This window comes from Varroa jacobsoni, unplaced genomic scaffold (assembly GCF_002532875.2).
Source record: "Varroa jacobsoni isolate VJ856 unplaced genomic scaffold, vjacob_1.0 scaffold_1428, whole genome shotgun sequence".
NCBI lineage: Eukaryota > Metazoa > Arthropoda > Arachnida > Mesostigmata > Varroidae > Varroa > Varroa jacobsoni.
The window spans coordinates 516,561-539,961 of NW_019214330.1; the positions used below are offsets into that span (position 1 = coordinate 516,561).

The following is a 23,401-nucleotide window of genomic DNA, read 5'->3' on the forward strand; positions in this document are numbered from 1 at the left end:
CTGTGCATTACATTGTCGTGCTGCTTTAAGCGTGTAGGTATACAATTTACCCCGTGAGTGGTGCTTCTGAGAAGCAGATCAGCGAAGATGTCGCAGCGTTTTGGACTACTACAGCATTGTTGTTAGACGGCTAAAGTTACATTTTGTGAACTTTTTTTTGAACTTGGTAGAGTCCGCATCAAAGCATTAAGGGGTGACACACGCAGTTTGTTTGCCGCGAACGTCCTGAAAAAAATGTTACCCTAGAATCAGACTAAAATCTATATCGTGTTCGGGGTTGCCTTTTTTTTTAAATCAGCCAAAAAACTTTTATTAGGCCACTATTCGTTTAATAGATATATTACTAATGGCATTCAGCATCACAGTTGTTTGTTGAAAAACCATCATGTTGCAATAATTAATTTGGCAAAAATATAAGGCACAAAAAAGGCAAATGACATTTATTTAATTCTATCGATTCCATTAAGCTCGCCTTAGGTTACTCATTATCACAACCTGAAGACAACAATCGTACTTTCGGTTAGCACATAAAGCCTATTATCTTTACTTTTTTTCCAGCTATTTAACTTGAATGTTGCGAGTACTGGGCGTACCTAAATATTAATATACTAGATAGGGCCTAGTTTTGTGCATATTTTACATTTGACCTACAAATGGTCCATAATCAATCGAAACTTGATGGCATTATATTCACTTTGTAAGAAAGACATTCTTAAAATATATCCGCACTAAGGTAAACTGTCTCCTGCATCATTTCCGACTTTCTGTTGCCTCTGTCTCTAGATTGGTAACCATGAATCAGATGATGGAAAAACAGGAAAAATGAGATCACTCCTCTAAAGGTCAGATGTTTCCAAGTGACTCCACCATCCAGAGAGGGTTCTTCATCCCCAAACCGAATGCGATTCTTGTCCTACATAAACTCTACCTTCACTCGATTTATCTTGCGTCCGCTTAACCGTCCCTTTGGCCAAGGTTTTGCTTCTGCTCAAGTTCGTAGCCTAACAAAAAGGAACCAGAGGTATTATGACAGGACTAGGGGTACGGCAAGTGTAAGAAAGAGCTAAAGCAAAAACTTTAGACCCGAATCGCTGCTGCCATATACCGCCACTTTCTTCAACAACCAGTTTCTTTTTTCGCTTCGTAAAATTTTGCTGTTCTTGCCGAATGACATTTCGATCGGGGCTTTCCTGAAGAGAATTTTACTACGATTGTTGGACCCAGCGAGCAGACAAGCACAGATCTTCTAGAACGTCTCTGTACCCTCCGGTGACCAGTACCCTTGTTGCCTTCTACGAATCGAACGGAAGAGGATGGTGGTACTTGAACTCTAACCAAGCGGTAGCGCAGAGGTAACCTGTCTAGCAGCAGTATGCCGCAACAGTGCGGAAATCGGAATGGTAGTCGAGACAATGACTGGGACGACAACATGCTTCACGACGATCTTGGCACTTTGATGCACTAGACGACAGCAATTTAGAGACGCCGTTTTGAGATGTGTGTGTTAGTGAATGATGAGTACAGACTGAGGGTATAGAGCTGGGCGAGAGACGTTTTTAAAGTAGCAAGCAAAGCTGTGAGTGGTAAAATGACACAGACATAGAATCCCATAAGGCAAATACTGCTAATACTACACCGCGTTGCTGTTTTTATCCAGGAGGCAAAATAAAAACCATTGAATACTTAACCTAGATTTCTTAGTTTTTCCTAGATGTGGGGACAGGCTATAAGAGATACGGTTTTTGAAGTGCTTCATTTCAACTTGGTTCTGCGTGGCAGAAGTCCAACTGTTGTGGCAAGTGGGATCTGCCGAAAACGTTTTGGAGGGAGCAGGGCAGGCAGGGATAGCGAACAGAAGTGAGGAAGAACGACGCTGTGAGAACGATAGATAGGCGCCCACGGAAAAATAGACAGATACCGAGCAGGAACAGAATGCAGGAGGCAGCAGGATACGCAGCGCTTTGGTGATTCAAAGGGCTCTCGGGACAGCTACAAGTTTCTCTCTTCCGTTTGTTCCTAACCGTTTGGCGTCTCCGTTCCTGTTCACGAGAACTGCTGCCAGTGTGTTGGCTTCCGCTGCAACCTCCCCTGACGTCGGTTCCATTGCCCCCGTGTAGTGCGAGCGCTCCAATTCTGGCGGGTCGTGCTTTTTTTCGTTGAGTCGCCCAAGGCAACGGGACGTGCCGTGCCATGAAATGGTAGACAGCGACATCTGATAGATAGCGAGAAATCTTAAGAAGAAAAGGAAGAAAACGAGGACTCTCTCACATAGAAAGACATGGCCGTCTTTAGAAGAAGTAGGCCAAAGTAGAGGAGACCAAATGTATCTTTGATGGGTAACAAGACCAAACAGTCCACATGTGCAGGGCGGTTGGAAATGTTGCGTGTTTAAGCTTTGGTGATTATCTATGATTCGCTAGATTTTGATCCTAATCATTCGCAATATACTAAAATGGGTAACTTAGTTAATACAGACGTATGCTGTAAAATCGCTCAAATATTCACACATACCATAAACGTTCAAAGAGTGGTGGGTCTGTTCGAAGAAGTGTATCTCAGGCAAAACACTAACTTTTTTGAGGTCTTTTTTTATTATGATACCGCTGAGTTAAGCCTTTAACAAATGGTACTGAACTGAAAAGAGGGCAGTTGTCTAAAACAATATCACTACTAAATATACATATTGGATGCATTGAATGATAAAATAGATATTGGTTAAAAGATGCCTAGACCAAGGAAGATTTTACACGAAATTAACATGGCTATTTTCAAAAAAACGTGTATTTACATGAGGTGCTGATTGAAGGAGGGGCTAGAGGAGGGCGTTCTAAATATCTAGTTTCGCATTGAATTGGTATTGAGAAGCATCTACTGGCTTGATTTGCGTATGTATATATATATACATATAGTGTGGTGTACAGGAAATCACTGAGGACGGCCAACCCCTAGCTGACTAACAGCGGTCGAAATATTGATTTAGATATGGTGCAGACTAAGTCGGTGGGTACTGAAGTATTTCAGATAGTTTTTCCGCTTCAAATTCAGGCTTTCAATTCAATACAATCTAAGTTAGATGGATCACAAATGTCAAAATTTAATAGAACTTCGCTAACTAATGCTTAGACAAATCGCGAATATGCGTTGGAATATTCAGTGGCGAACAGTATGGGAATGGCCCTGCAAATATTGCAACAAACGACGATTTCTAATATTGAACTTCCACTTTAATGAAATGAACAAAATGGCCAGTTCGGCCCGCGAGATACGGCGCATATCGGACGTACCGTCCTGTTCTAGCGTTCTATATCGATGCGTATGAGGTGCGCCGCTCAAGTCGCGTTCTCACTCGATGACCAACTCGCTAATATATCGATTTTACGCAATTGCTTTTACTCTGATAGCGATAAGCAATTGTCGTATGGTAAAATTACATACTAATCATCACTAAAGCCGGCTCAACTGCCAGCTACAGAGGCAGTGAAATATGTTTACTTCATCTCCGGACGCATCAGCTGCACAAGTTAACCTGCCATCGTGGAGAAGTTAGTAGCAACAACCGGCGGAGCCAACTCCAGTTGCGGTTCTTTCCGACGCACAAATCTAAGACCATGTTTCTCTTTCGACAAGCGAATGTTATCCAATACAGGTAGATGCCAGTGGATTCCTCCTGTGGATAAAGGGAATGAATGGAATCGAAAGGAAGGGTGTACAGCCCATGCGCGACACCACAATGGGCCTGTCGAATCAGCGAAGCTGAAAGCCAAGCAGCCAGGCTCCTGCTGGTATCATAAGGACGTGGCACGCAGAAACTCAAGATGAAAAATCGTATCAACACAAACAAATCTACAAGAGTCAGTGAGATTTCGCGACAAGTGTCACCCCCTAGCCCACTCTCCGCCAAGCGACTTCCACTTTTGCAAAATCGCCATTAAAGGCTGCTAGAACAACAGCATGAGAAACAGCATATTTTTTTCGTTGTCAACGGAAATATGACAACGACTCGACGTCCGTCAAGATCAGGACAGCAGACGGATGAATAGATGACTATGAAGGGCGTGGGACGCAAGAATTCGGTCGATACGGGCCGACTGAATCAAAAAAGATTACATGGCCTCGAACCGCTGCTCCCGTTGTGAATTGGAATTCTCAAACTCCGCTCGTGTGTTGACATCTGCGTCGGCATTGAGAGTTTGCGACACACACGAAACAGCTAGAGTAGGCGCATGCCGTTGCTGACCCAGGAGCTTTTATCCGACCGAACAGACCCGTCCGATTGTTTTATTAGGAGCGACCCTGTGTCAGCAGCATATAGTGATCGGAAGCGATAAAGCTGGAAGCAGAGATAGCACTGAAATTTATGGCTGCATAGAGATTGGGTACCAGAAGGGTGGTGGCGACATCTTCGAAAAGAAAGCTCCAACTATATTGTATTTGTAATAACAATGCAAACATTAGATCGGATAACCTCGCAAGCATCGGCCAGCACCCGGTAGCACAAACCACCTATCCTGTCAGGCACTTCGACTGCGGCTGCTGTGCTTCGGGAGGGATGGTGATGATGGAAGGGTCGAGCGCGATTACGACGATAACGGCGTTTAAATAATGGACAAGGTGATGCATAAAGGGTCACATTGTAAAGGCTGGGCGGAGCAGGACGCGAGAACGGAATGAGTTTGTGCAAAGTTGCCGAGAAATCGGTACGCAAATGCTCATAGATGGACCTAAAAATTGCTATTATTACATACGTGTTATTCTATTTGTCTGCCTGGATTAATTTACTATAATGCTGCACTAGCATGTTTCTTCAATTTTAAAGTCATTTATAGAAAAGATCGACGTTTGGGTCAGTTTCATGTACTCCCGTTGTTTCTAGCCAAGATTGGCTACGACGAAAAATCAATATTAATCTATTCGATGAGGTAGGTTTGAACTCGATATCCCAGAACGCGGTCGTGTATAAGAACAAAGACTTTGGGCTTGTTGCTTCTTGGTTCAGACGAAAAGTAATATCGTGAAGAACGAGAAACGAAAAAAAAAGTAAAAAGCAATTAGCGAACCTTTATTTAAAGTCATTTGATTAAATACTACAATTGAGAACGAGGACTGAAGAAGCTGAGGGCTGGCTCTATGGTGCCCAAGGTATAAAACGTCTGATCCTATACAACGTCGCATATGTAATGGGTCCAGAAAGATAAGAGAATAAAAATATTTTTCAAAAAAAACAACCTTTTTAGACATCGATCTAAGGTAATCGAATAAACGTTTATTTACAAATTAGCCAATTACCTAATAGGCACACTTGGAAGCTCGATAAAGCAATAATTTCGGTCTTTTAGCTAAACCAAACAGTTAGCTATTTATATTACTTTGCCCTAGCTATCGATATATTATTGCTCTTCTTAATGTGGCAACAGAAGATGTCACAACGCCCATGGAGGAATTAATGTGGAGAGAACAACTCGAATTATAAAATTTCAATGTGATTAATTGTTGAACGCGGTGACGACTGTAAAATAGTCGTTAAAAAAAACTTTGAAGCTATCAGCCTTCTTCAATACGTTCACATCATGTCCGCATATGACCTTGCGTGTTCCTTTCATATTGCGTAAACCAGCCTACAGACTCACGTTTACAAAGGCAATAAAACGGATAAAAGTGCCCTTCGTCTTAAATTTTAGTCCGTGTACATACTCGGAGTATTTGTAGACCTCAGGCGATTTATTATAAAAACCCATTTGACCTAGTTTATTTACTTGGTCATGCACAGGTAATCCACGCCGAAGGATGTCGAATTCCTTAAAGAATATGATCTCTTATGTCCTAAACATAAGCATAACATAAAGCGTTGCAAACAGGGTTTTTGTTACAAAGTACAACTGTTAGTCCTCGTATGGAATATTTCCATATTATACTTTGGTAAAGCTAATCATATATGCTTACTTTTTGAGTCGGAGAATTGTTACATGTTTAACTATGATTCGTTGATGACTACATGGCGAAGGCAAAAAACAATCCTTTTCTCTTCTAGGCGCCAGCCAGCATGCAATGCATGTACGAAAAAATCTATGCATAACGTATACACAGCCGTTTCTATGGGCCAATGTGGCGACAGACACACGACGTAGTAGCACCAGCATAAAAAACAACTAGGAGAAGCTAGAATTTTTCGTCTATGTATGGCCAGCGAAGTCAAACTACAGTCAAGTTTCATAAAAGCGTCCGATTATCATTTATCTGCCTAAAACAAGCAAACTAGTCCGTTGCGAAAGAACACGCTCCTCATAGCGGAGCGCTTGTCGTTTTCGCTCTTTTCCTGTTCGATACCCTTATTCTTTTTCTAAAATATTCCACCACTATTTTCTGCTGCTTTTCTTCTTCGTACCCCCCAGTCATATGAAAAGTAGCATCGCAGTACGTTTCGACGCTTCCCGACGACGTTGTCATCTGTTTCCCACCTTCGCGACGTTCCCTACCCCCTCCAAGCACTACCCTCGTTAATGGTCTTGGGAACCGAGCCTTTAGAAGTTTTACGGGCAAGCCTCGAATTCCCACAACTCCCATGACACCCATGCGGCGTACGACGTTACGTGAAACAAAGCGGCCGAATACGTTGTTGTTATCGTTGCTGCGGTTCTTGCTGTTGTTATTGTCGTTTTCCGGACTCGATCGACACATCCGCACCGGAGCACTGCCATCCGGTGCAAGTCTTTCGCCACAAGCTTCGGAGACATTTTCTCCCTCCTTTCATAACTGTGCATCTTTTCGTTCTTCGCCGGTTTGCGCGCCTAATCCCTGCGTTGCTGTTAAGTGACGACTGGGTAGGATTTCGTCAGCATGACGGATGACCCGCTGATAAAGGCTCCAAGCAATTGAGAGTGCCAATTACTCGCAGGGTGCCAGTGTGAGAGCTTACCGTTGAAACGCGTTAGCGTTCGGTTTAGGTGTGTAGTAACGATACTTTGGTCTCTGGCCATGCAAGCGATGCTTGCGGCTCTGTAGGTTAGGGGTCGGCCTAACTGTGAACGGACCGTGAAGGCTGCGGTTAGAAGTTGACCCAATGCGCTTTTTCGTTCACTTTTCGAAATTGGGAACTGCTGGAAAATAATCTGACGAATAACGTAGAGAACCCGAGTAAGGGGTACCCAGTAGGCCACGGCGCACCCCGGTAGCGCTCCTGCTTCAGTTTCCATCACTTCACCGGCAGAATCTTTACACAAAATTTACACTGATAGAGCTGAAGTGGCAGTGTGTCCCTGCTACTAATCACGGGCAAGTTCAAAACAGAGGGCTGGCAAAATCGGAAGGTAATAATGTGTTTCATCCCGAAGACTCTTCTCCACAGTGTTACGAACCGGAACATTCTCAGTAGCCATCGCCACTTCTGCTGAAAGCCTCCGTTTACTCACCTTCGTGTCCCCAACTACTATACTGGTCTCGCACTGATCTGTCTTGCGCATTACCTAAGCTTCCACTCTGTTTGTTAATCATTCTCTGATCTGACGGGTTATAATATCGAGAGGCCAAGCGCCTGCCCCAAAGTCGGCAGACGAACGTTTTCTTTCATCTGTACTAGGAAAAGCCGATTGTCACCGTCGCACCGGTTCGCGCTAGTTCAGAGCAAATCAAAGAAAGAAGAAAGGCCTGCGAAAACAGAAAAAAGTGGGCACTTCGTCGAGGAAGACAGGAAAATCTGCATGCAAGTGTGTAAGGCAGGCAGGCAGGCAGGGCTGCTGAAACAGGAAGGCATAGCAGACAGGGGAAATGTCCTCCGCGCCATTGGGGCGAAGCGACCAGAAGCGTATCAGAATCACGAAAAGGGATCAACGGTGGATAACCACAATACCATTCCTAAACTTTTTCTTCTTCTGCAGCAGCCCTTTTCTTGCACTCACCAATTATCGCCCTCGTCACCTATAGCCTTGCTTACCCCTTCCGAAGCCAAACTCACCAGGCTTTCAAGGTGGCAAAAGGCTCCAGTCAGGGGTTGACAAAGTTAGGAGAAAGGGCAAGAAGAAGGCATTGGTAAGCATCGACTGCTAGATGGGTTAGCGTCGGGATTCCTTCCGTTCGTGTTTCCTTAATCGTACACGCTGTCTCGCCTGAGTGGTGTCTCGCTTTTTACATCTATCTCACTCATAAAACGGCATTACGACAACAGGTAATCAGTTGGCGTAGCACGAATTGAAAACTTTGACCATTTATCGACCCATCAATGATTGATGTCTTAACGCTCGCTCGTCGTACGTATGAATTATGGAGACAGATTATCATATTTAATTTTAAAGATATAGAGTATATATGTTTACTGTATATATGCTTATAAAGGTTTAGTGTTTATGTATGTTCTTCTTGAGCTCATAATTATATGGTAGTGTCGGCTTTTTTTTTCTATGAGACGAATTTAATGACGAGAGTTTTCAATATTGGTGATTGATTTTAGCACGTTGCATGAGTAGTTGCAATGGTTGTGGGAGGTAAATTTTTTTATAGTGTGCAGCATGGCTCGAGACAACCTAGGTCTCTTCCATCCAACCGACCAAGGTAAGCTGCCTGACCGCCGCTTTATAGGGCTTATATAATGAGCCATTGTGTCGCATCATCAATCCTTCCGCGTGATATAAACATACACATACACCAAATAGATATTCCCTGTCATATATATATATATAAGCTAAAGCTTCATCCAGCTCCGGCCAGCCTTTGTCGATATTAAGCATTTCAGCAGGCTCCTTGCCCGCCTTGGTGGCCTCACCCTGGCCGTTCCGTGCGACTTTTAATCGTATTATAGTTGGGGCACGCGTATAGCCGCCACCCGCTTTCAAATTTTCAAAAAAGACGCTTGCTTGGCCTTCTTAGAGCTTTTCTTTTTTGCTGCCATCATACACACGACAAGCTCGGGTCATCCCCTGGCCTCCAGTTATGCTTGATTTTCCTTCACTCCGGCGTGAGCCACCTCTCCCTTAGCGCATATGATCCGCTCACTTTTTCTCTCTTGCGCTAAAGCCCGATTGTACGCACTCCCTCATTTTCAATGCTTTGTTGGGCCCTTAGGGTATAAAAGTCTGTTAGAGACATTGCGTTATCAGCGTCATAACGCGGCGCGGAATCTAGTCTTGTTCTTGAATTTTGTTACCGAATACGGCGGCGCACTATGCGACAAGCGGGCAATAAGCAAGGACACGGAGGGTGCCTAACTGTTGGGAAGGAATTTCGCTTGACCTAGCTGGTTACATTACGCATCTGTGCCGTTCAGCTGGTAACCGACCGTCTGCTTTTACTAATTTTTGCTGATCCCGCCTCATCCTTGCCTAGTGGCCTTGGTACCATCTGAGCTATTGCCATATTCTGGATCGTCGCCAGCTCATTATGAAAACTCAAATGAAACCAAGCCAGCCGAAGCAGCAGTCACCCGCCACGCTCGAGATCATCCGTGTCAGAGCCCAGAGACAGTATCCCAAAGACGGCGATGCCAACGTGAACTCAGGGATTATATAATTATCTAGGTTATATTTGTAATATGTTTCTCTCGTCGTACAGATTCTGTGGCCATCTAGAGGAATTTCAAAAACATATAGCCTAAGTTGATTTAATTTATTCCATTCTCGTTTGAATTATAGAAATGTATAGTAATAGAAAAGAAGTGGTCCTTTGTTTATGCTTGACAACTTTTCTGTTCATCTGGGCAACCCAAAAACTGGGTCCCAAATCTATGGTTTTTTTTTGCGGTGCTTGCGCTTTTGCGCCTTATCTGTTTGTTTGTGTGTAATTCAAATATATGTATGATTTTCATCACGCTATCTTGCGGGTATATACTTATATATGCATACTAGAGCCCCTGTATCATTTAGCTAAGGTACGCTAGGCAAGAGATTTTGGCGGTTTACTTTACATCGGTAGAGCAAATAATTTCTCGACCTGCATAATATACCCATGTGATTTAGCACCCCTGGACATTTTTCTGTGGAGGAACAGAGTCGATATAACTAGGCACTGTACAACCGAAGAACTAAGCAGGTGTATTTGATAATGAAAATAGACAATCATGTTCGCCTTATATAAAAAGTTATCGAAGATTCTGTGTTTTTCTTTGAGTTTGTTTGACTAAATGCTATGGAGGTATTTTGGACCGAGAAATCACGGCTTCCGTCAGCATTTATCATATGGCCATTGGGTCATGAATCAAATATAGAACGTCAAAGCAGAGAGATTTGACCAAATCTATCACCTCGGACGCACTATACGTGTGTACCTATCAAAATTCCTTAGAAAAAAAAAAACTACACGGCCACTTAGGGCTAGCCAAAAGAAGATTTTCCAAAAAAAATACTTTCATTTGTGTCAAATACCTTTTTCTTTCTCTGCTGTTAGTGTAGTACTATGTTGCGTTACTAATAATTTATGAGGCTTAAAATTGAAACTGTATCCCAACGCCAATATCATGTCAAAGCTGTCCGAGAAGCTCACCCTGCACGTCTGTGTCTAGTCGGCCACCTTGCATGCCTGTCGTTCTCATTTGGTTCTTGTCTCGTTTACTTCGGTTAGCTGGAAGCGTGGTGGTTGAATTCGGGCGTTAAGGCATATCGGGTTCAATTGGGTGGGGTGGGGTGGGGTGGGGTGGGCGGAAATGAGAAAACAAAACCCAGCTGAGATCCTGTGAGTGATTTCGATTAGTCAACCACCCGCAGTAATTGCCCCCACCAAATGCATCTAAACGATTCATCCACCCAAAACCAGCTCCTTCTAGATAAGCCGTGTACCAGCAGAAGTGCAATGGTTTTTTCGCATGATTCGCAGATCATGCTAAGCGTCGGCAGGTAAAGAAGCACCTAGTAACCAGAAGAAGGGAGCCAATCAATATAGTCGACTGAAACTCATCATGACGAAACTCAATAGCCCGGACGATTTCGTTGTTGAAAAAGTTCTGTACCGTCGACGATTGCCACTTTGGCAGGTTCCAGTAACTCGGAACGATGACCGCTGCTGTTATGAGCCTGTAATGGGGTAATACTTTGCAGACTTGCTATTCGTAACGGCTGGTCGCTTCCGGAAACGCCACTCACTTTCTACCTGTCTACGTGTAGTCATCCAGACCAAACCCCCAAGGAGAAGTGAAATGTATATGACAAGAGCAGAACAGAGGATAATTAAAGAAATTGGGGAAAAAGCTTGGCAACTGGTACACTGACATCAGCAAATTGATATTGAGATTGAATAGCAATAGAACAAAACAGGTTCTCTTGCTAGCGAACTGTATATCTAGCGTAGATGACCTTAGGAAGATCCGTGTATCGTGATTCTTTAAAAGGCGAAGAACCGGTAAGACGAAAAATACATGTGATTTGCTTTCGTCTGTAACAAGAAGTATATACAAAGTAAAGGGAACATGTGATATTTTTTACTTGCGATAGCTGAGCATCAAATACAAATATTAATCAAATGTGGTCGTGGTCAAAGTTCTATGGTGAATACACCTTAAGGTCATTATAACCTGTTGAAATGGCATAATTGTGAGAATCCTAGTTCATGCCATATGTTTGCTTGCAACAATTATGACGGTGACCTTCTAATGAAGTCTAGCGCATATGCCGAGGTTCTTGTTGACCGCAGACGAGAGGCTTGTTACGAGCTGCTAATAATGGACATCTTAACAGACGTGCTGCTCAGTTTGACGTACGCGGCTATAAATTGCATATGGCCCCAAAATGTATTTCCTCTAAGATCCATTGAGAAACTTATATAAAGGTAACATTTACCAACTTAATCGAAGTTTTTCATTATTGACGATAGTAATACTATCGTTATACGCACACCGTGCAAAACGCGGGAACTTAATGCATTGAAATTATGTTAGTCGTGTCGATAAAAAATTAATAAAAAATGAACCCTCATAGTAACTATAACTTTACAACGCCGCCACCAAACGTCGCTATTCAAAAATACCGATCAATACGATATCATCTACGCTGTCTTGGTCTTTTTTATGGTGGGGCATAGGGCGCTACACAACGATAGTTATTATTAACCGATTTGTGCCTTTGCGGAGCCTTTTCAGCTTTATGGGTTGCATATATAGTCCATATAATTCGTTCGTTTGTTAAACGTAGAAATATATACATACATATAACATACTGAAAGTATGCTTCAAGAAGAACTGCTGAGATGCCTATAAAATACTTTGTGCTTTATTCTTCAGTGTTAAGTGGCGTATTGTCTAGGGAAATATAATTCGCACATCTCCAAACAATTGAATACCCCATCCTTGAGCTTAAAGTAGAAGTTTACAGTGATTTTATTCAGATGCATTATTTCGATCTGGAAGTGTTCCTAACAAATTATTAACACTAAGGATATCGGCACAAAAATATACAAATATATATATATATATATATATTAGAAAAACATACTTTGTTGTTCATTCAAAATTTCTTTACTTTTTTTTTACATTTTACAATTTACAGAGACGTGACTGGTGGGACACAAATCGGTTTTGTTAAACGTATTACTTCGAAGTATTAAAAGCAAACAGGACGAAGTGTAACTACCCCATTATATAACACATACAATTATATTTCGAATCAGTCATTTGGATTTTGGCCATCGTTTTTATAACTAGTGTGAACAAAACAGGCTTAATCCTTTTGCTGTACGCTTTCAATGAACAGCATATTTTGTAAACTTTCTGTAACTATCGAAGAGCATTTTTTTTTTGTCTTGTTTTTGTTTTGAGCAACTTATTTTTTTGTCTTTATTGTATACATAATATAGATATCTAGTAGTTTCGGATCTACCTTTTGCGAACGGATGAAACGAAGCCGCTCCGAAACAAGCGGACTAGTGTTTTCGGTTTGGTTAAGCCTTTCATCAACCTATATATATATAGAGCGAGAGAGAGAGAGGAAAATCGGAAGTTAAACTAAATCTCTTCAACTATATAAAAGCTGAAAATTTATCGATCGTTTGGAATTGAAATTTATCACTGAATATTCCATATCAATACCCATATATAAAATGGTTAGCTATCTTTGTAGAACGTGAAATTGTCCAGTGTCCAAAGTTATCATAAGTTAATTTTTCGGTGATCAGAGGTAGAACATTCTTAAGCCAAGTAGGACTGATTTTGCCTACGGCGTTTCCTATTCTATAACGCTTCCCTGCTGTAACGTCAACATACATCGTTCGATTCTTTTAACATCTAATTAAAATTAGTCGTTAGGGCTACAGCCGATTCTGCTGCTTCGAAAAACAAGTGCCAGCATCCTTCCCTATCTGACGCAAACACGAACTATCGATGAGTAGCACCCTTCATTTCAAGCAAATTCAAGCAAGAAAGGCCGCATTTGTTCCAAGTGCGCCGTTAGCCAGTCTCTACGGTTAGCTAGATTCTCGATTGCGTTCGTGTATGTACGCGTACTTAAATTCGGCCCAGCGAACGGAAATACGTTGTTACAACAAAAAGGAATTTTCCGACGTCTAAATGTCTTGATGGTGAGGGCATCGATGTTCTACGGCTACCGATCAGTACAGGTCGATCGAGCTCAATGGAACAGTTGATGTCCATAGCGATAAACGAAGTTGTCTAATGTGAGGTTAAGCCATCGTTCACTTCGCTGTTGTTCGATTCGTCGTGTTGCGTATATGTTCTTGATATCTAATGAGGCTTGTATTTTTATTGAATTTCTGTATTTCCTTCATATAATATTTATTCATATTAAAAATAACTGTTTTTCTTTAACCTTATATATATATATATATATATATATTGTATATTTATTATTAGTTTTGTGCAGTTTCTCGGAGTTAATTAATACTGATATAATAATGGAAACTAAAATTTCGATGTCGAAAGAGAACCAGCTTTGTTTCAGCGTGACTGTCAAGTTTAGCACTGTCGGAACGCCCTAGACTGTACTCAGGTCCGTTGAAGGCCACACTTCAATGTGAACCTTCTATATGGTCGAAGGGTCGACAAGCTACTATTAGTGCCATCTGACAGCAAAGATTCGTAAAGTAGCAAGTCGTGGTTCATACCGTGTGTCAAGCTATTTCTGACGATAACGGCTGTAGCGGGAACACTCGATAGGCTTTAGGTCGTAGGCAGCTGGGGCGGTCTGCAATCTGTGCATTACATAAATGCACAGCGACAGCTGGGAAGGTGACGATGTCATTTCTTTGCAATCAACAGAAAATCGGTTGGTCGCCGAAAAGCACAGATTCAGTGTGAGTATCCTCGTTGCTCGAATTGCTCCAGCTGCGATATCCGGGTGAAGAAAAGAGGAACGGGGAGTGAACGACCGAGTGAGAGCTAAATCATTCGCTACATGAGAGCGTTTAGCTCAGCAATGAAAAATAAGCTTGCGAACGGTACCGTATGCGTGTGTATAGCCTATAATATGACATCCAACAATGGCTCGCTCTTAGAGAGGTTGTGATAGTAAAATCCGTTCGTCTTGTCCGGGACGCTTTCCAATGCTAGCTAATTATACTCACGTATGGAAGTTGTACGCTTGGTGTATGTAAAGTTAGCTATCTATGCAGGTTTATCGTCTCTCACTAATAAATTATCTGGAATGGGTAGTTGGTCTATTCGGTAACAATGGCATAATAAAATGTCGTTGCTTTTTTTGCTTTAGCAGCAGACCCATTGGTGACAAACGAGAAACTGGCGAATTTTCAGTCGTTTAGGTAGCAGCATGAGTCCCCGTGATTGTGATGATAGCGCGGTGGATTGCGAGTGTGCTTACCAAGTTTGGAAACACAGGATAATTTATGTTAGAGTGACTCTGTTCCGTGACAAAGGCCAGCCGTCTGAAGTAATGTTTAACAACTAAGAACTATCATGAAATACAGAGGTCATTTCTTAGATGCCAATAAAGAAATTTAGTAAACGTTCCCATCTTAAATTAAATTACGTATATTATACGATACTGTATAATCTATTTTGTTAATAGTTATTGCCATTATTTCTCAATACATTACGGTCGTTGTTTATTCGTCTTCTGATTTAGTTCACGCTGACACTTCGTCACTGTTACAGAGTCTTCAGATGCTACTGAACAGATGTTTTGCATCGGAACATACAATGTTGGCTATACAATAGCCGTGAACGCATATTTTGTTTTCGAAGATGACTGAGCTTTGGTTACATGCAAATGCCTATTGTGGCAGCACTTCTCCGACATCAATTTCAGGCTCAGGTAACGCCTATCCCTTATTAGCTCAGAGAACTGCGTAATAAAATCACTTATATTATTATCAATTTCAATGTGCGCTGATTATTTCAAGTCCCTGTCGACCGCTATTTAATTGTGCAACTACTATAGACATAGGTATTTATTTAGCTTGACCTTAAACAGCATTGAAGGTTGCGGGATCGCCATACTGAGTAGGGCTAGTTCTTAACGCTGCTACCGACGCATTACCGACCTCTTCAACGTAATAACATCATTAATCCACTTGAGGCCGTCGACAACATATACTATACGAACGGCGGAGTGGCCCTGTTCCCTGTCCGGGCCTACTAGTACACGCAAAATAAACCTAAGTGTCCGTGAGTCCGGATCAGCGTTGCTGCCACGCCAACGCCTTCCACCAAAATTTCAATGCTTAGTCAGTTGCAACGGCCCGTTGAAATCGGCCGAGACCAGCGAAGAAGCAAGCTCAAGTGCTCACTTCCTTTCAGCCTTCGTTTGTGGACCCGATGGCACGACCTGTTCAGCTTGTTCACCTCTTACCCTCGCATGCGCCGATTAGCCAAAGGCCAAGACTTGCTGACATTTCTTTACAGAATCACTATCTAGCCTTTTTTAGGGCTTCTTCTGATGGTTACTCATTATAAGTTTCTGATCGTTATGTACGGTGAGTTGGGCACTGCGACCCGTCCTACCCTTACCGCTAGAACTGTGCAGTGAAGTGAAACGCGAAGATTACAAACTCAATATGGCGCGCGATCTTCACTGGCTACGGACATCACCATCTTCTTCTAGTTCAGATTGAGTCAAAAAACAGAATCATATATGTCATTAGACACACGTAATACTGGATTAGCTGTTGTGCGTAAATTAAGCTGAAGTGCTGCGTGCAATAGTGAACAAATTCGAGGGTGCTCTGATTACGGGAGTGCGCCGGAGTTCATGAAGGGTTCGAGAACTGAATGAGAGAGTTCCCTTTTTAGCCATTCCGTGAGAGCTTTGTGCTCATTTCGCCAAACGTCTTATTGCTAAGCTGCCAGTCAGAAATTCTGTTTGAAAAATCATCCGAAAGGTGGAACTTACTTCAAATCCATTGCTTAACAAAGATAGGAAAAAATGGCCATTGGTGAACGCGCCTGGAAGGCTGTTCGCTGGGGAGCGACTACAATAGTTACAATCGTCGCCAGTGTTTTTGGCGCTGTTTGGTCGCTGTTGGCGCCATGGTCTCGTATTCGACGAACCCCATTTTTAACCGAACAACCTCATTCGGACAGTTGCAATAAAGCAGTTTGCTGTGGAATGGATCTAACAACGCACAGAAAGGTAAATGTTAGTGGCACCATCATGCCGCCGCTATGCATCGTAATCCGTTAACTACATCTGCACGTGTTTGATTATATAAAAATTCTATTAGATTTATAGATATATACATGTGTTGGTAAGATTTATACATAGTAATGTCTTTAGATCCTAACCTATACTCATGAGCGTCAGCGGACGCTTACTTCTCAGGTATGGTTGGAGTAGTATGTTGTGAATTTTTGTCTATTATATATAAGCATATGGCTTCGTCAGATTAAAGTCGTTTTTCTTTAGAAAGGTAAGTAGCTTTTATGTGTCGTAATTGTGTGCCTTGAAATATAGTATCGTTCCGTATAGGACCGGTCCGTTAAATGGTGCCGAGTTTCTTATAAGAACTATCTTTCTTTTCTTTTCTTTTCTTTTCTTATTTAGATTCGGATTAATTTTCGAAACCAGTAACTTGGAGAAAATTAAGCTTTTAACTTTGCTATTTTATCGCTGTTGTGGCAAGCCTTTCTTGCCGTAGTGAAGAGCGTTTCAAACCAATCGAAATACATTTTTATCGTACATTTATTAAGGAACTTTTCATTATCATTTAACATTAAGGGACACCTATTGTCCTACGGATGTATCCCACCCGCATATTCGAATAGAAATATACATGCAAGCGCTAACGTTAGGTATTGTTATTAGGAGGAATATGGGAAAGAAAATAAGAATATTTAAAAGAAATAACCCTTGCTTGTTTGACGAACGCCTAAGGATTAATCCTCTGTTCCTATAACATGTCTAGATAGTATAGACTAGAAGGGAAAGATACGGCAATAAAACGGCAACATTGATAGTAGATCTATGTTGTGTTCAAAAATTAATACGGAAAAAAGTAGTAAAGGTAAATTTTACCGTTACTCGATCAAATTTTGATCGGGTGAAAACAGTATCTCCAACACCAAAAGCTTTTTGCATCAGAGCAGAGTATGCTAACTCGTCGTAAAGTTGAAACGGCTTTTGCAGTTGTATTATCGTATAGTCTGATGGCCAAAACCTCTATTCTGTTCACTAAAAACCTTACGTTGTTCTGGTTTCCAGAACCCCTGGATAAAGCCTTGTCATTGCAAGTTCAATACAGTCCTCTACGTCAACTTGGCCCCAAAGTACAAAAATTACAAGGTGAATATTGCAAAATTCGTTAATTTGCTCGAAACAATCAAGCTTTTAAGGTTTAAAAACTCTAAATGATTGGAAAATCTTCACCTATGGCAAACCCCGATGGGACGCAATTATACACATGATTAGGTAATGCCCACCTTCTTTACCTCTGCTTACACTCACTTCCAATGCTGTTAAACGTTAATCCCATAACAGATTCTAACATACTCCAAATTATGCCTGCTCATATAATATACTTGTTAAATATGTTTGTATATATTTGGTGTTGTTGCAGGATTCATTTGAAGAGGCGGAACGGCAAGTCCATCTGGCAGTGCGCAAACCTCAGGCTTCTACAGCGTCGACCGTTGGGCCAGATAACAATTTGAGAGCATCCCGAGACACCCCATCACCGACTCCGACTCCGACTTCTGCCAGCGGTCCTGGACAAACCTCACCTGGATCCAAGGGTGGACGAGATCCTCGCGGACAGTCATTGACGTTGCGTCAAGGTGCACAGATTGCCCGCCATAGACCGCCCGAAGCACGCCATATAAAAGCAACAAATTTATAAGGGATGAAGGTGAATGACATAGTAATAGTTACTTTACGTATCTTTAGGAGGCTTGGAAGACATGAGAGTTTCATTTTGCCATACCGCGCCCGAGGCAACTGCAGTTGTCAGTGCTTCGAGTGTCACGCTACGCAGCTTAACCTCAAGCGATTTCTGCGCAGTTAAGAAATCAGCTGTGCAACGATACCGGCTATGTTTATAATTTACATTGTACGAGATGCTATTGTTTTAAGAGCACTAATTGCTCAATAAATTTCTTCATCTCTATGTTTTTATAAGAGACGTTTTTCTAATTCGGTCAGGTTGGACCAGTGTGTCGACAGACGAAATTCGGCTACTGTGTTTGCTTGACGTTCGCGTCCAGTTTCTCCGCTACAGGGAGCTACAGCTGTGATAAATAGACTTAACATAAGAACGGTCTAATAAGGAGACTAGCGGTCAAACATGGGCTTCTACAGACCAACGTAGATTAGAAAACGTAATTGCATAGGCAGTGCTATCGAGAAAGTTCACCTTTGAATATGTTAAGGCCTTCCAGTGACGCCATTCGGCCTGCTGGGAGAAAAAGAATTTCGTGAGAGAATAACAATTAATAACGAAGGCTCTGACCGTACAATTCTGTTTGGCTATCAAGCGTGTCACGACCAGAGAAGTTGGAGACCTCCCGGCAGCGGACAACTGTAGGTAAAGATTTGCCACATATAATTCCGCTTAGAAAGTAATTCGTTTAGCAACCATCCGCGGCGCCATCCGAAATTGCATCGTCGTTAAAAATCAGCTTGAAATATGTAGCTCTATTTTGAAGCTGGCTTGGTTATCGAATAAAAAAAAAAGTTCCGTGAATTTACTCAATGCTCTGATTGCTAGATGGAAATTCTCACTTGCTCACTGAGATAATGTCTAAAGTCTAGCCTAATTTTGGTCGTCTAAATAGGTTTACGCGTCGATTTGCATATCTGGTTGCTCTTTAAGAAGAGTTTGCCTATCACGAAACCTGGTGACGAAGATCATGTACGTACAATGAATGACGTTTTTACGCAACAACTATTAAAGTAGGCGACTAGCATTACTTGATCTTCATCGTATCTATTTGTCATAATCATTATTCAACTATTTGATATTGTATTGACTTGATACGGGTCTGAACGAGCAATCCGTAAATCATCGATCTAAGCTTTTACTTAGAACGTCCCTCATGGTATTCTATCTAGAACAGAGTTCCAAATACCGAGTAATAGACGCTTATTGCGCTATAGAAGAAGCGTGTCCATACCGAATACAGTCTGTGTTGTGGATTTGAAAACGGGACAAGTGCCAATCAAAAAACCTAATACGAACCTATGGGGAAGCTGGGAGTTGTTTAGTACAACGGACGATCTTTTCCCTAACGGTAAAATAAAATTAAGTTCTCGAAGACAAGTTTTATGACATTGTATAATTCACCACCGCAGCTCCGGATGGCGGAAAGGTCTATTTCGCAGGGGCTCTTCGCGACATTCTAATTCCAATCGGAAAAACCTCCATTGTTCTATGATGTATAGGTTATCCATGTTCATGTATGGTTTTCGTCTAAGCTATACTGTATGTTTCTATATATACTTTATGTATGATACTATGACACGACTGAAGGACGTCTAATGATTGAAACTTGGCCAAAAGCTCTTAATTTAAAACTAGCTGATTAATACTAACTTATTGTAGATAACTGTATTTATAACATTCTGATCGAAAACTAAAAGGGCGTAGAATTTCACAGGGTACAAGAGAACATTTAGGTGGTCAGCCCCCGTGACAGTAACGGCCTCTGAAAGTTGTTAAACAAAATGGTTTTTGGACAAATGGAAGGCCCGACGCTGATATGGCAGGATCTATCAACACACGTTACTATACCGAAAGTTATAGCTATGCATGCTGCGAGTGCGGCCTATATCCCAAAGTGGTTCTAGAGGGCATCGCGTGGATATTTTCCACGGTACATTGGGAATACTAATAATAACGTAGTCATTTCATGTCTATACACTACAACTTGGCCGAAATTATACGTGACATTCTGAAGATGACTTTGCTCCGTTGGCGTGTCTAAGGTGTGCACTCGTGTTTAAGTTCGGAGCTAACAAATTTATTTGACGGAAGGGCTATAGTCAATACCATGTTGAGTATGGTGGCCGTTCGGTGTATACGCCTGAAGTTTACCGAAAAAGCTTTGGGTCGGCAATTCTAGAAGGGACACAATTATTCTTGAGTCTGGATCTCGTTGTTGATACTTGTTACAGAGATTTATTTTATAGCGGGTATTCGCGGTGCTAATCGATACCGTTTTATGGAAATCCCTCCTTGGACATTGCTTTGTGAGGGTTTTTCTCAAGTAAAACTATGCTTGAGAAGCAAAAGAGCAATAGCCTAAAATCTCATATAGTTAATGCGGTAAGTTAATAGACGTCATTAAAGCATTTATGAGTATAAGCAAATTTCCAGCGCCATAAATGTTAGCATTCATATTCATTTAACAGAAAAAAAAAAAAAGGTACCTCTTTACTGTATTTACTATACATACTATAACTTCCTTTCGCTCTTTGGCTTAATTACGGGCGCATGGTTTCTACAATGACAATCGAAGCACCATAAACACGTACATCGTACGTAGACCGAATAGCCATAGTGTGTACAATTGCTATTCGTGTATTGAACTTATTCTGGCCAAACAATTAAGTGAATCATATTTGTAAAGGTATATGCTAATTTCACGCGGCGCCATCGTACGAATAGTGAACCACACAAATTACGCCCCTCTTTCGCCACCGAGTGAACGTTCCTAGCGTAATAAATCTCCCTAACATGCAAATTAGTATACATCCCTATCATTAGCAACGATTTCTCTCCTAGGGACTAGTCTATCGTCAGAGATGACGAAACTTGTATCTGTCAATATGAGTTGAAACCCACTCTATCTGTCTCCTAAGGCCTATCCCCATCAACTAAATATAAAACTAGGCCAGTTCAATGGTCCTGCGCGCGCGGTGGATTCGATCGAGTGAGCACTACATTACCATAATTTTAAAAATTATACACCTAATCTACAATTCATTTTGCTGCCAATGGCAATGAATGCTAAATGTATCTGACACAAATATCCTTTTTTTTTGTGTACCAAATCTACTGGTACCGTTGACAATAAGGAGCTATGGAACTTAATATTATAAGGCATGCAATAGTTAATGGTAGCTTGTTAGACGACAACGTACTACATTTAGCATCTTTCGAACGTGTGATGTTACGGTTCCTAGTCCGCCACACACCATGTTACGTTATGTCACTATATAGTTTCTAACATTTCGTGCAGACTGAATGGAAGCAACGTGTTTGGAAGCTTCAAAACGTCGATTTCCATCACTTTTTTTCGAGTTGACTCGCTCCTCAAACACGCATAAAATATTCCCTTTCATATTTGTTTGTCCTTGGGCCGTAACACCCTTACAAAACCCCATGTTACTACTGCTTCGTCCCCCGTTCTCCATTTCTGCCTACGTGAATAGGCGCCTGTCTGTGAACAAGTTTGATGTCAGCGATCATCAGCAATCCACTTCGAGAACTACGTCCATCCAAGCAACGCCTTTTCATCTACATCCTTTTTCGTACCTACTTTTCTTATTCTATCCCTAGTACGTGTCAGCTCTCGTCAACTTCACTGCCTTGCCTCTGTCCCCATAAACTCCTCTGAAACATTCGAGAGTACATCGTGGGACCGTCCCGTCCACTATTTCCCGTTTTCGTCGTGGTTGGACCCGATCAGAGCATTTTTGTACGACAAGTGCGCGGTGTGCATTGTTAACAGCAACGTTGGTCTCCGTATTCTTTCAGTTTCGTCTCGCAAAAGTTATGCACCAAAAGGAAAGCCGGTAGATGAATGGGACCAAAGAGAAAAGAGATAACGGCATTCTATGCGCGGCATCTCCTTTTCATTGAAGACACATAACGCGAACACGGCAGACAAGCTGCCAAAACTGGCGTTTGGACCAGTGCATTTTCCGGTCCCGCGACGGAGGCACCTGCTACCCCCTAGATAAAAACGATTTCCGTTTGGCAGATGAGGATGAATGCACTCAGCTTGCTTGTATAAGCACGCACGATAATGCGTACGATAGTAAACGTACGTGGCCTGATGACTGACTCAATCTGACGGCAAATAAGTCAAGCACGTAGAACTGTCCACGTGCAGAGCTGTGCGGTCCATAAGAATGGCATAGCAAATCTGGTTGGAACACGTGTACGCTAAGTATCACGAAGCGTCTACATACAATATACTTGCAAATACCAGCGGCATTGAGGGGAAAGGAAAATGACGGTAAGGAAATAGGTTCGATCGTAAACAGTAAATAAATAAGCAAAGAAAATAGTGAGCAGTGTAGGTTCAAAGGCAAAGGGAAAGGGAAGGATCATTTGTGAGGTTATGAACTAACGCGCAGATAAGTACTATTGAAAATTCTGCTATACTAGTAGAGCAATCCCTAACTCTCGCTAATGCTTATGCATATCGATGCGGGTCGTTAGATTTGCGTTGGCCCTGCTTATTTGTGGCGTCATCTGTGCTCTATTATTAGATAGGATAAACCCAGGTATACCTTATCTACTTTCACTGCCGGTCATATACTGACATGCTATACTCGTAAAACTTATCGATATCGAAAGTATTAAATCAACCAGGAGAATAATTGTAAGGAAACAATAGATTCCATTGAGAACTACGTAATCTTTAATGATTGATTGCATATAGATGCTTGGTAATACGCGCTCGCTTCTGCTAGTCTCCGTTCGCAGATAACAACAGTAAAAACGGCCGAATGAAACATCCTAGACACGCTCGCAAACTCAGTTCCCACAAGCCGAATCATGAATTGAATAGTCGCTTTCAAAGTTCAGGTAAAGGCGACGAAATGGAACCATCTCCAGCAATCGTCTCATCCATACATACATCATCGATTTTGCTGACAGGCGATCCTCTACGAAGGCGAGATGAAGTCGATGTTAGCCGTGGCACTGACTACACCGATAAACGATTTACAGCGGTGGGGTGGCTGGTCGAGCCACAGCGACGATGCTGAAGGAGATGTAAATTCGAAACGAATGATTCGATTGCCTCGCCGCCGCCGCTGCTGCTGTTCCCTCTTCGCCCCGCTTTGTTCTTACGTTT

The 23,401-nt window shown here is 42.0% G+C and overlaps 1 protein-coding gene across 3 annotated transcripts; it reads left to right on the top strand.

Moving 5' to 3' along the window:
* Positions 1 to 13,340: 13,340 nt before the first annotated feature.
* On the top strand, positions 13,341 to 18,491 carry LOC111269988 (uncharacterized). Of its 3 annotated transcripts, XM_022849956.2 has the most exons (4): positions 13,351 to 13,656; positions 16,299 to 16,511; positions 17,580 to 17,660; positions 17,935 to 18,491. In XM_022849956.2, the coding sequence occupies exons 1-4, from the start codon at positions 13,636 to 13,638 to the stop codon at positions 18,211 to 18,213; spliced, it is 594 nt and encodes a 197-aa protein (XP_022705691.1). In that variant the 5' UTR covers positions 13,351 to 13,635; the 3' UTR covers positions 18,214 to 18,491. The 3 variants fall into 3 exon arrangements, with proteins under 3 accessions (XP_022705693.1, XP_022705691.1, XP_022705692.1); XM_022849958.2 differs by lacking the exon at positions 17,580 to 17,660 and having other exon boundaries at positions 13,341 to 13,656; XM_022849957.2 differs by lacking the exon at positions 13,351 to 13,656 and having other exon boundaries at positions 13,814 to 16,511.
* Positions 18,492 to 23,401: the final 4,910 nt, after the last annotated feature.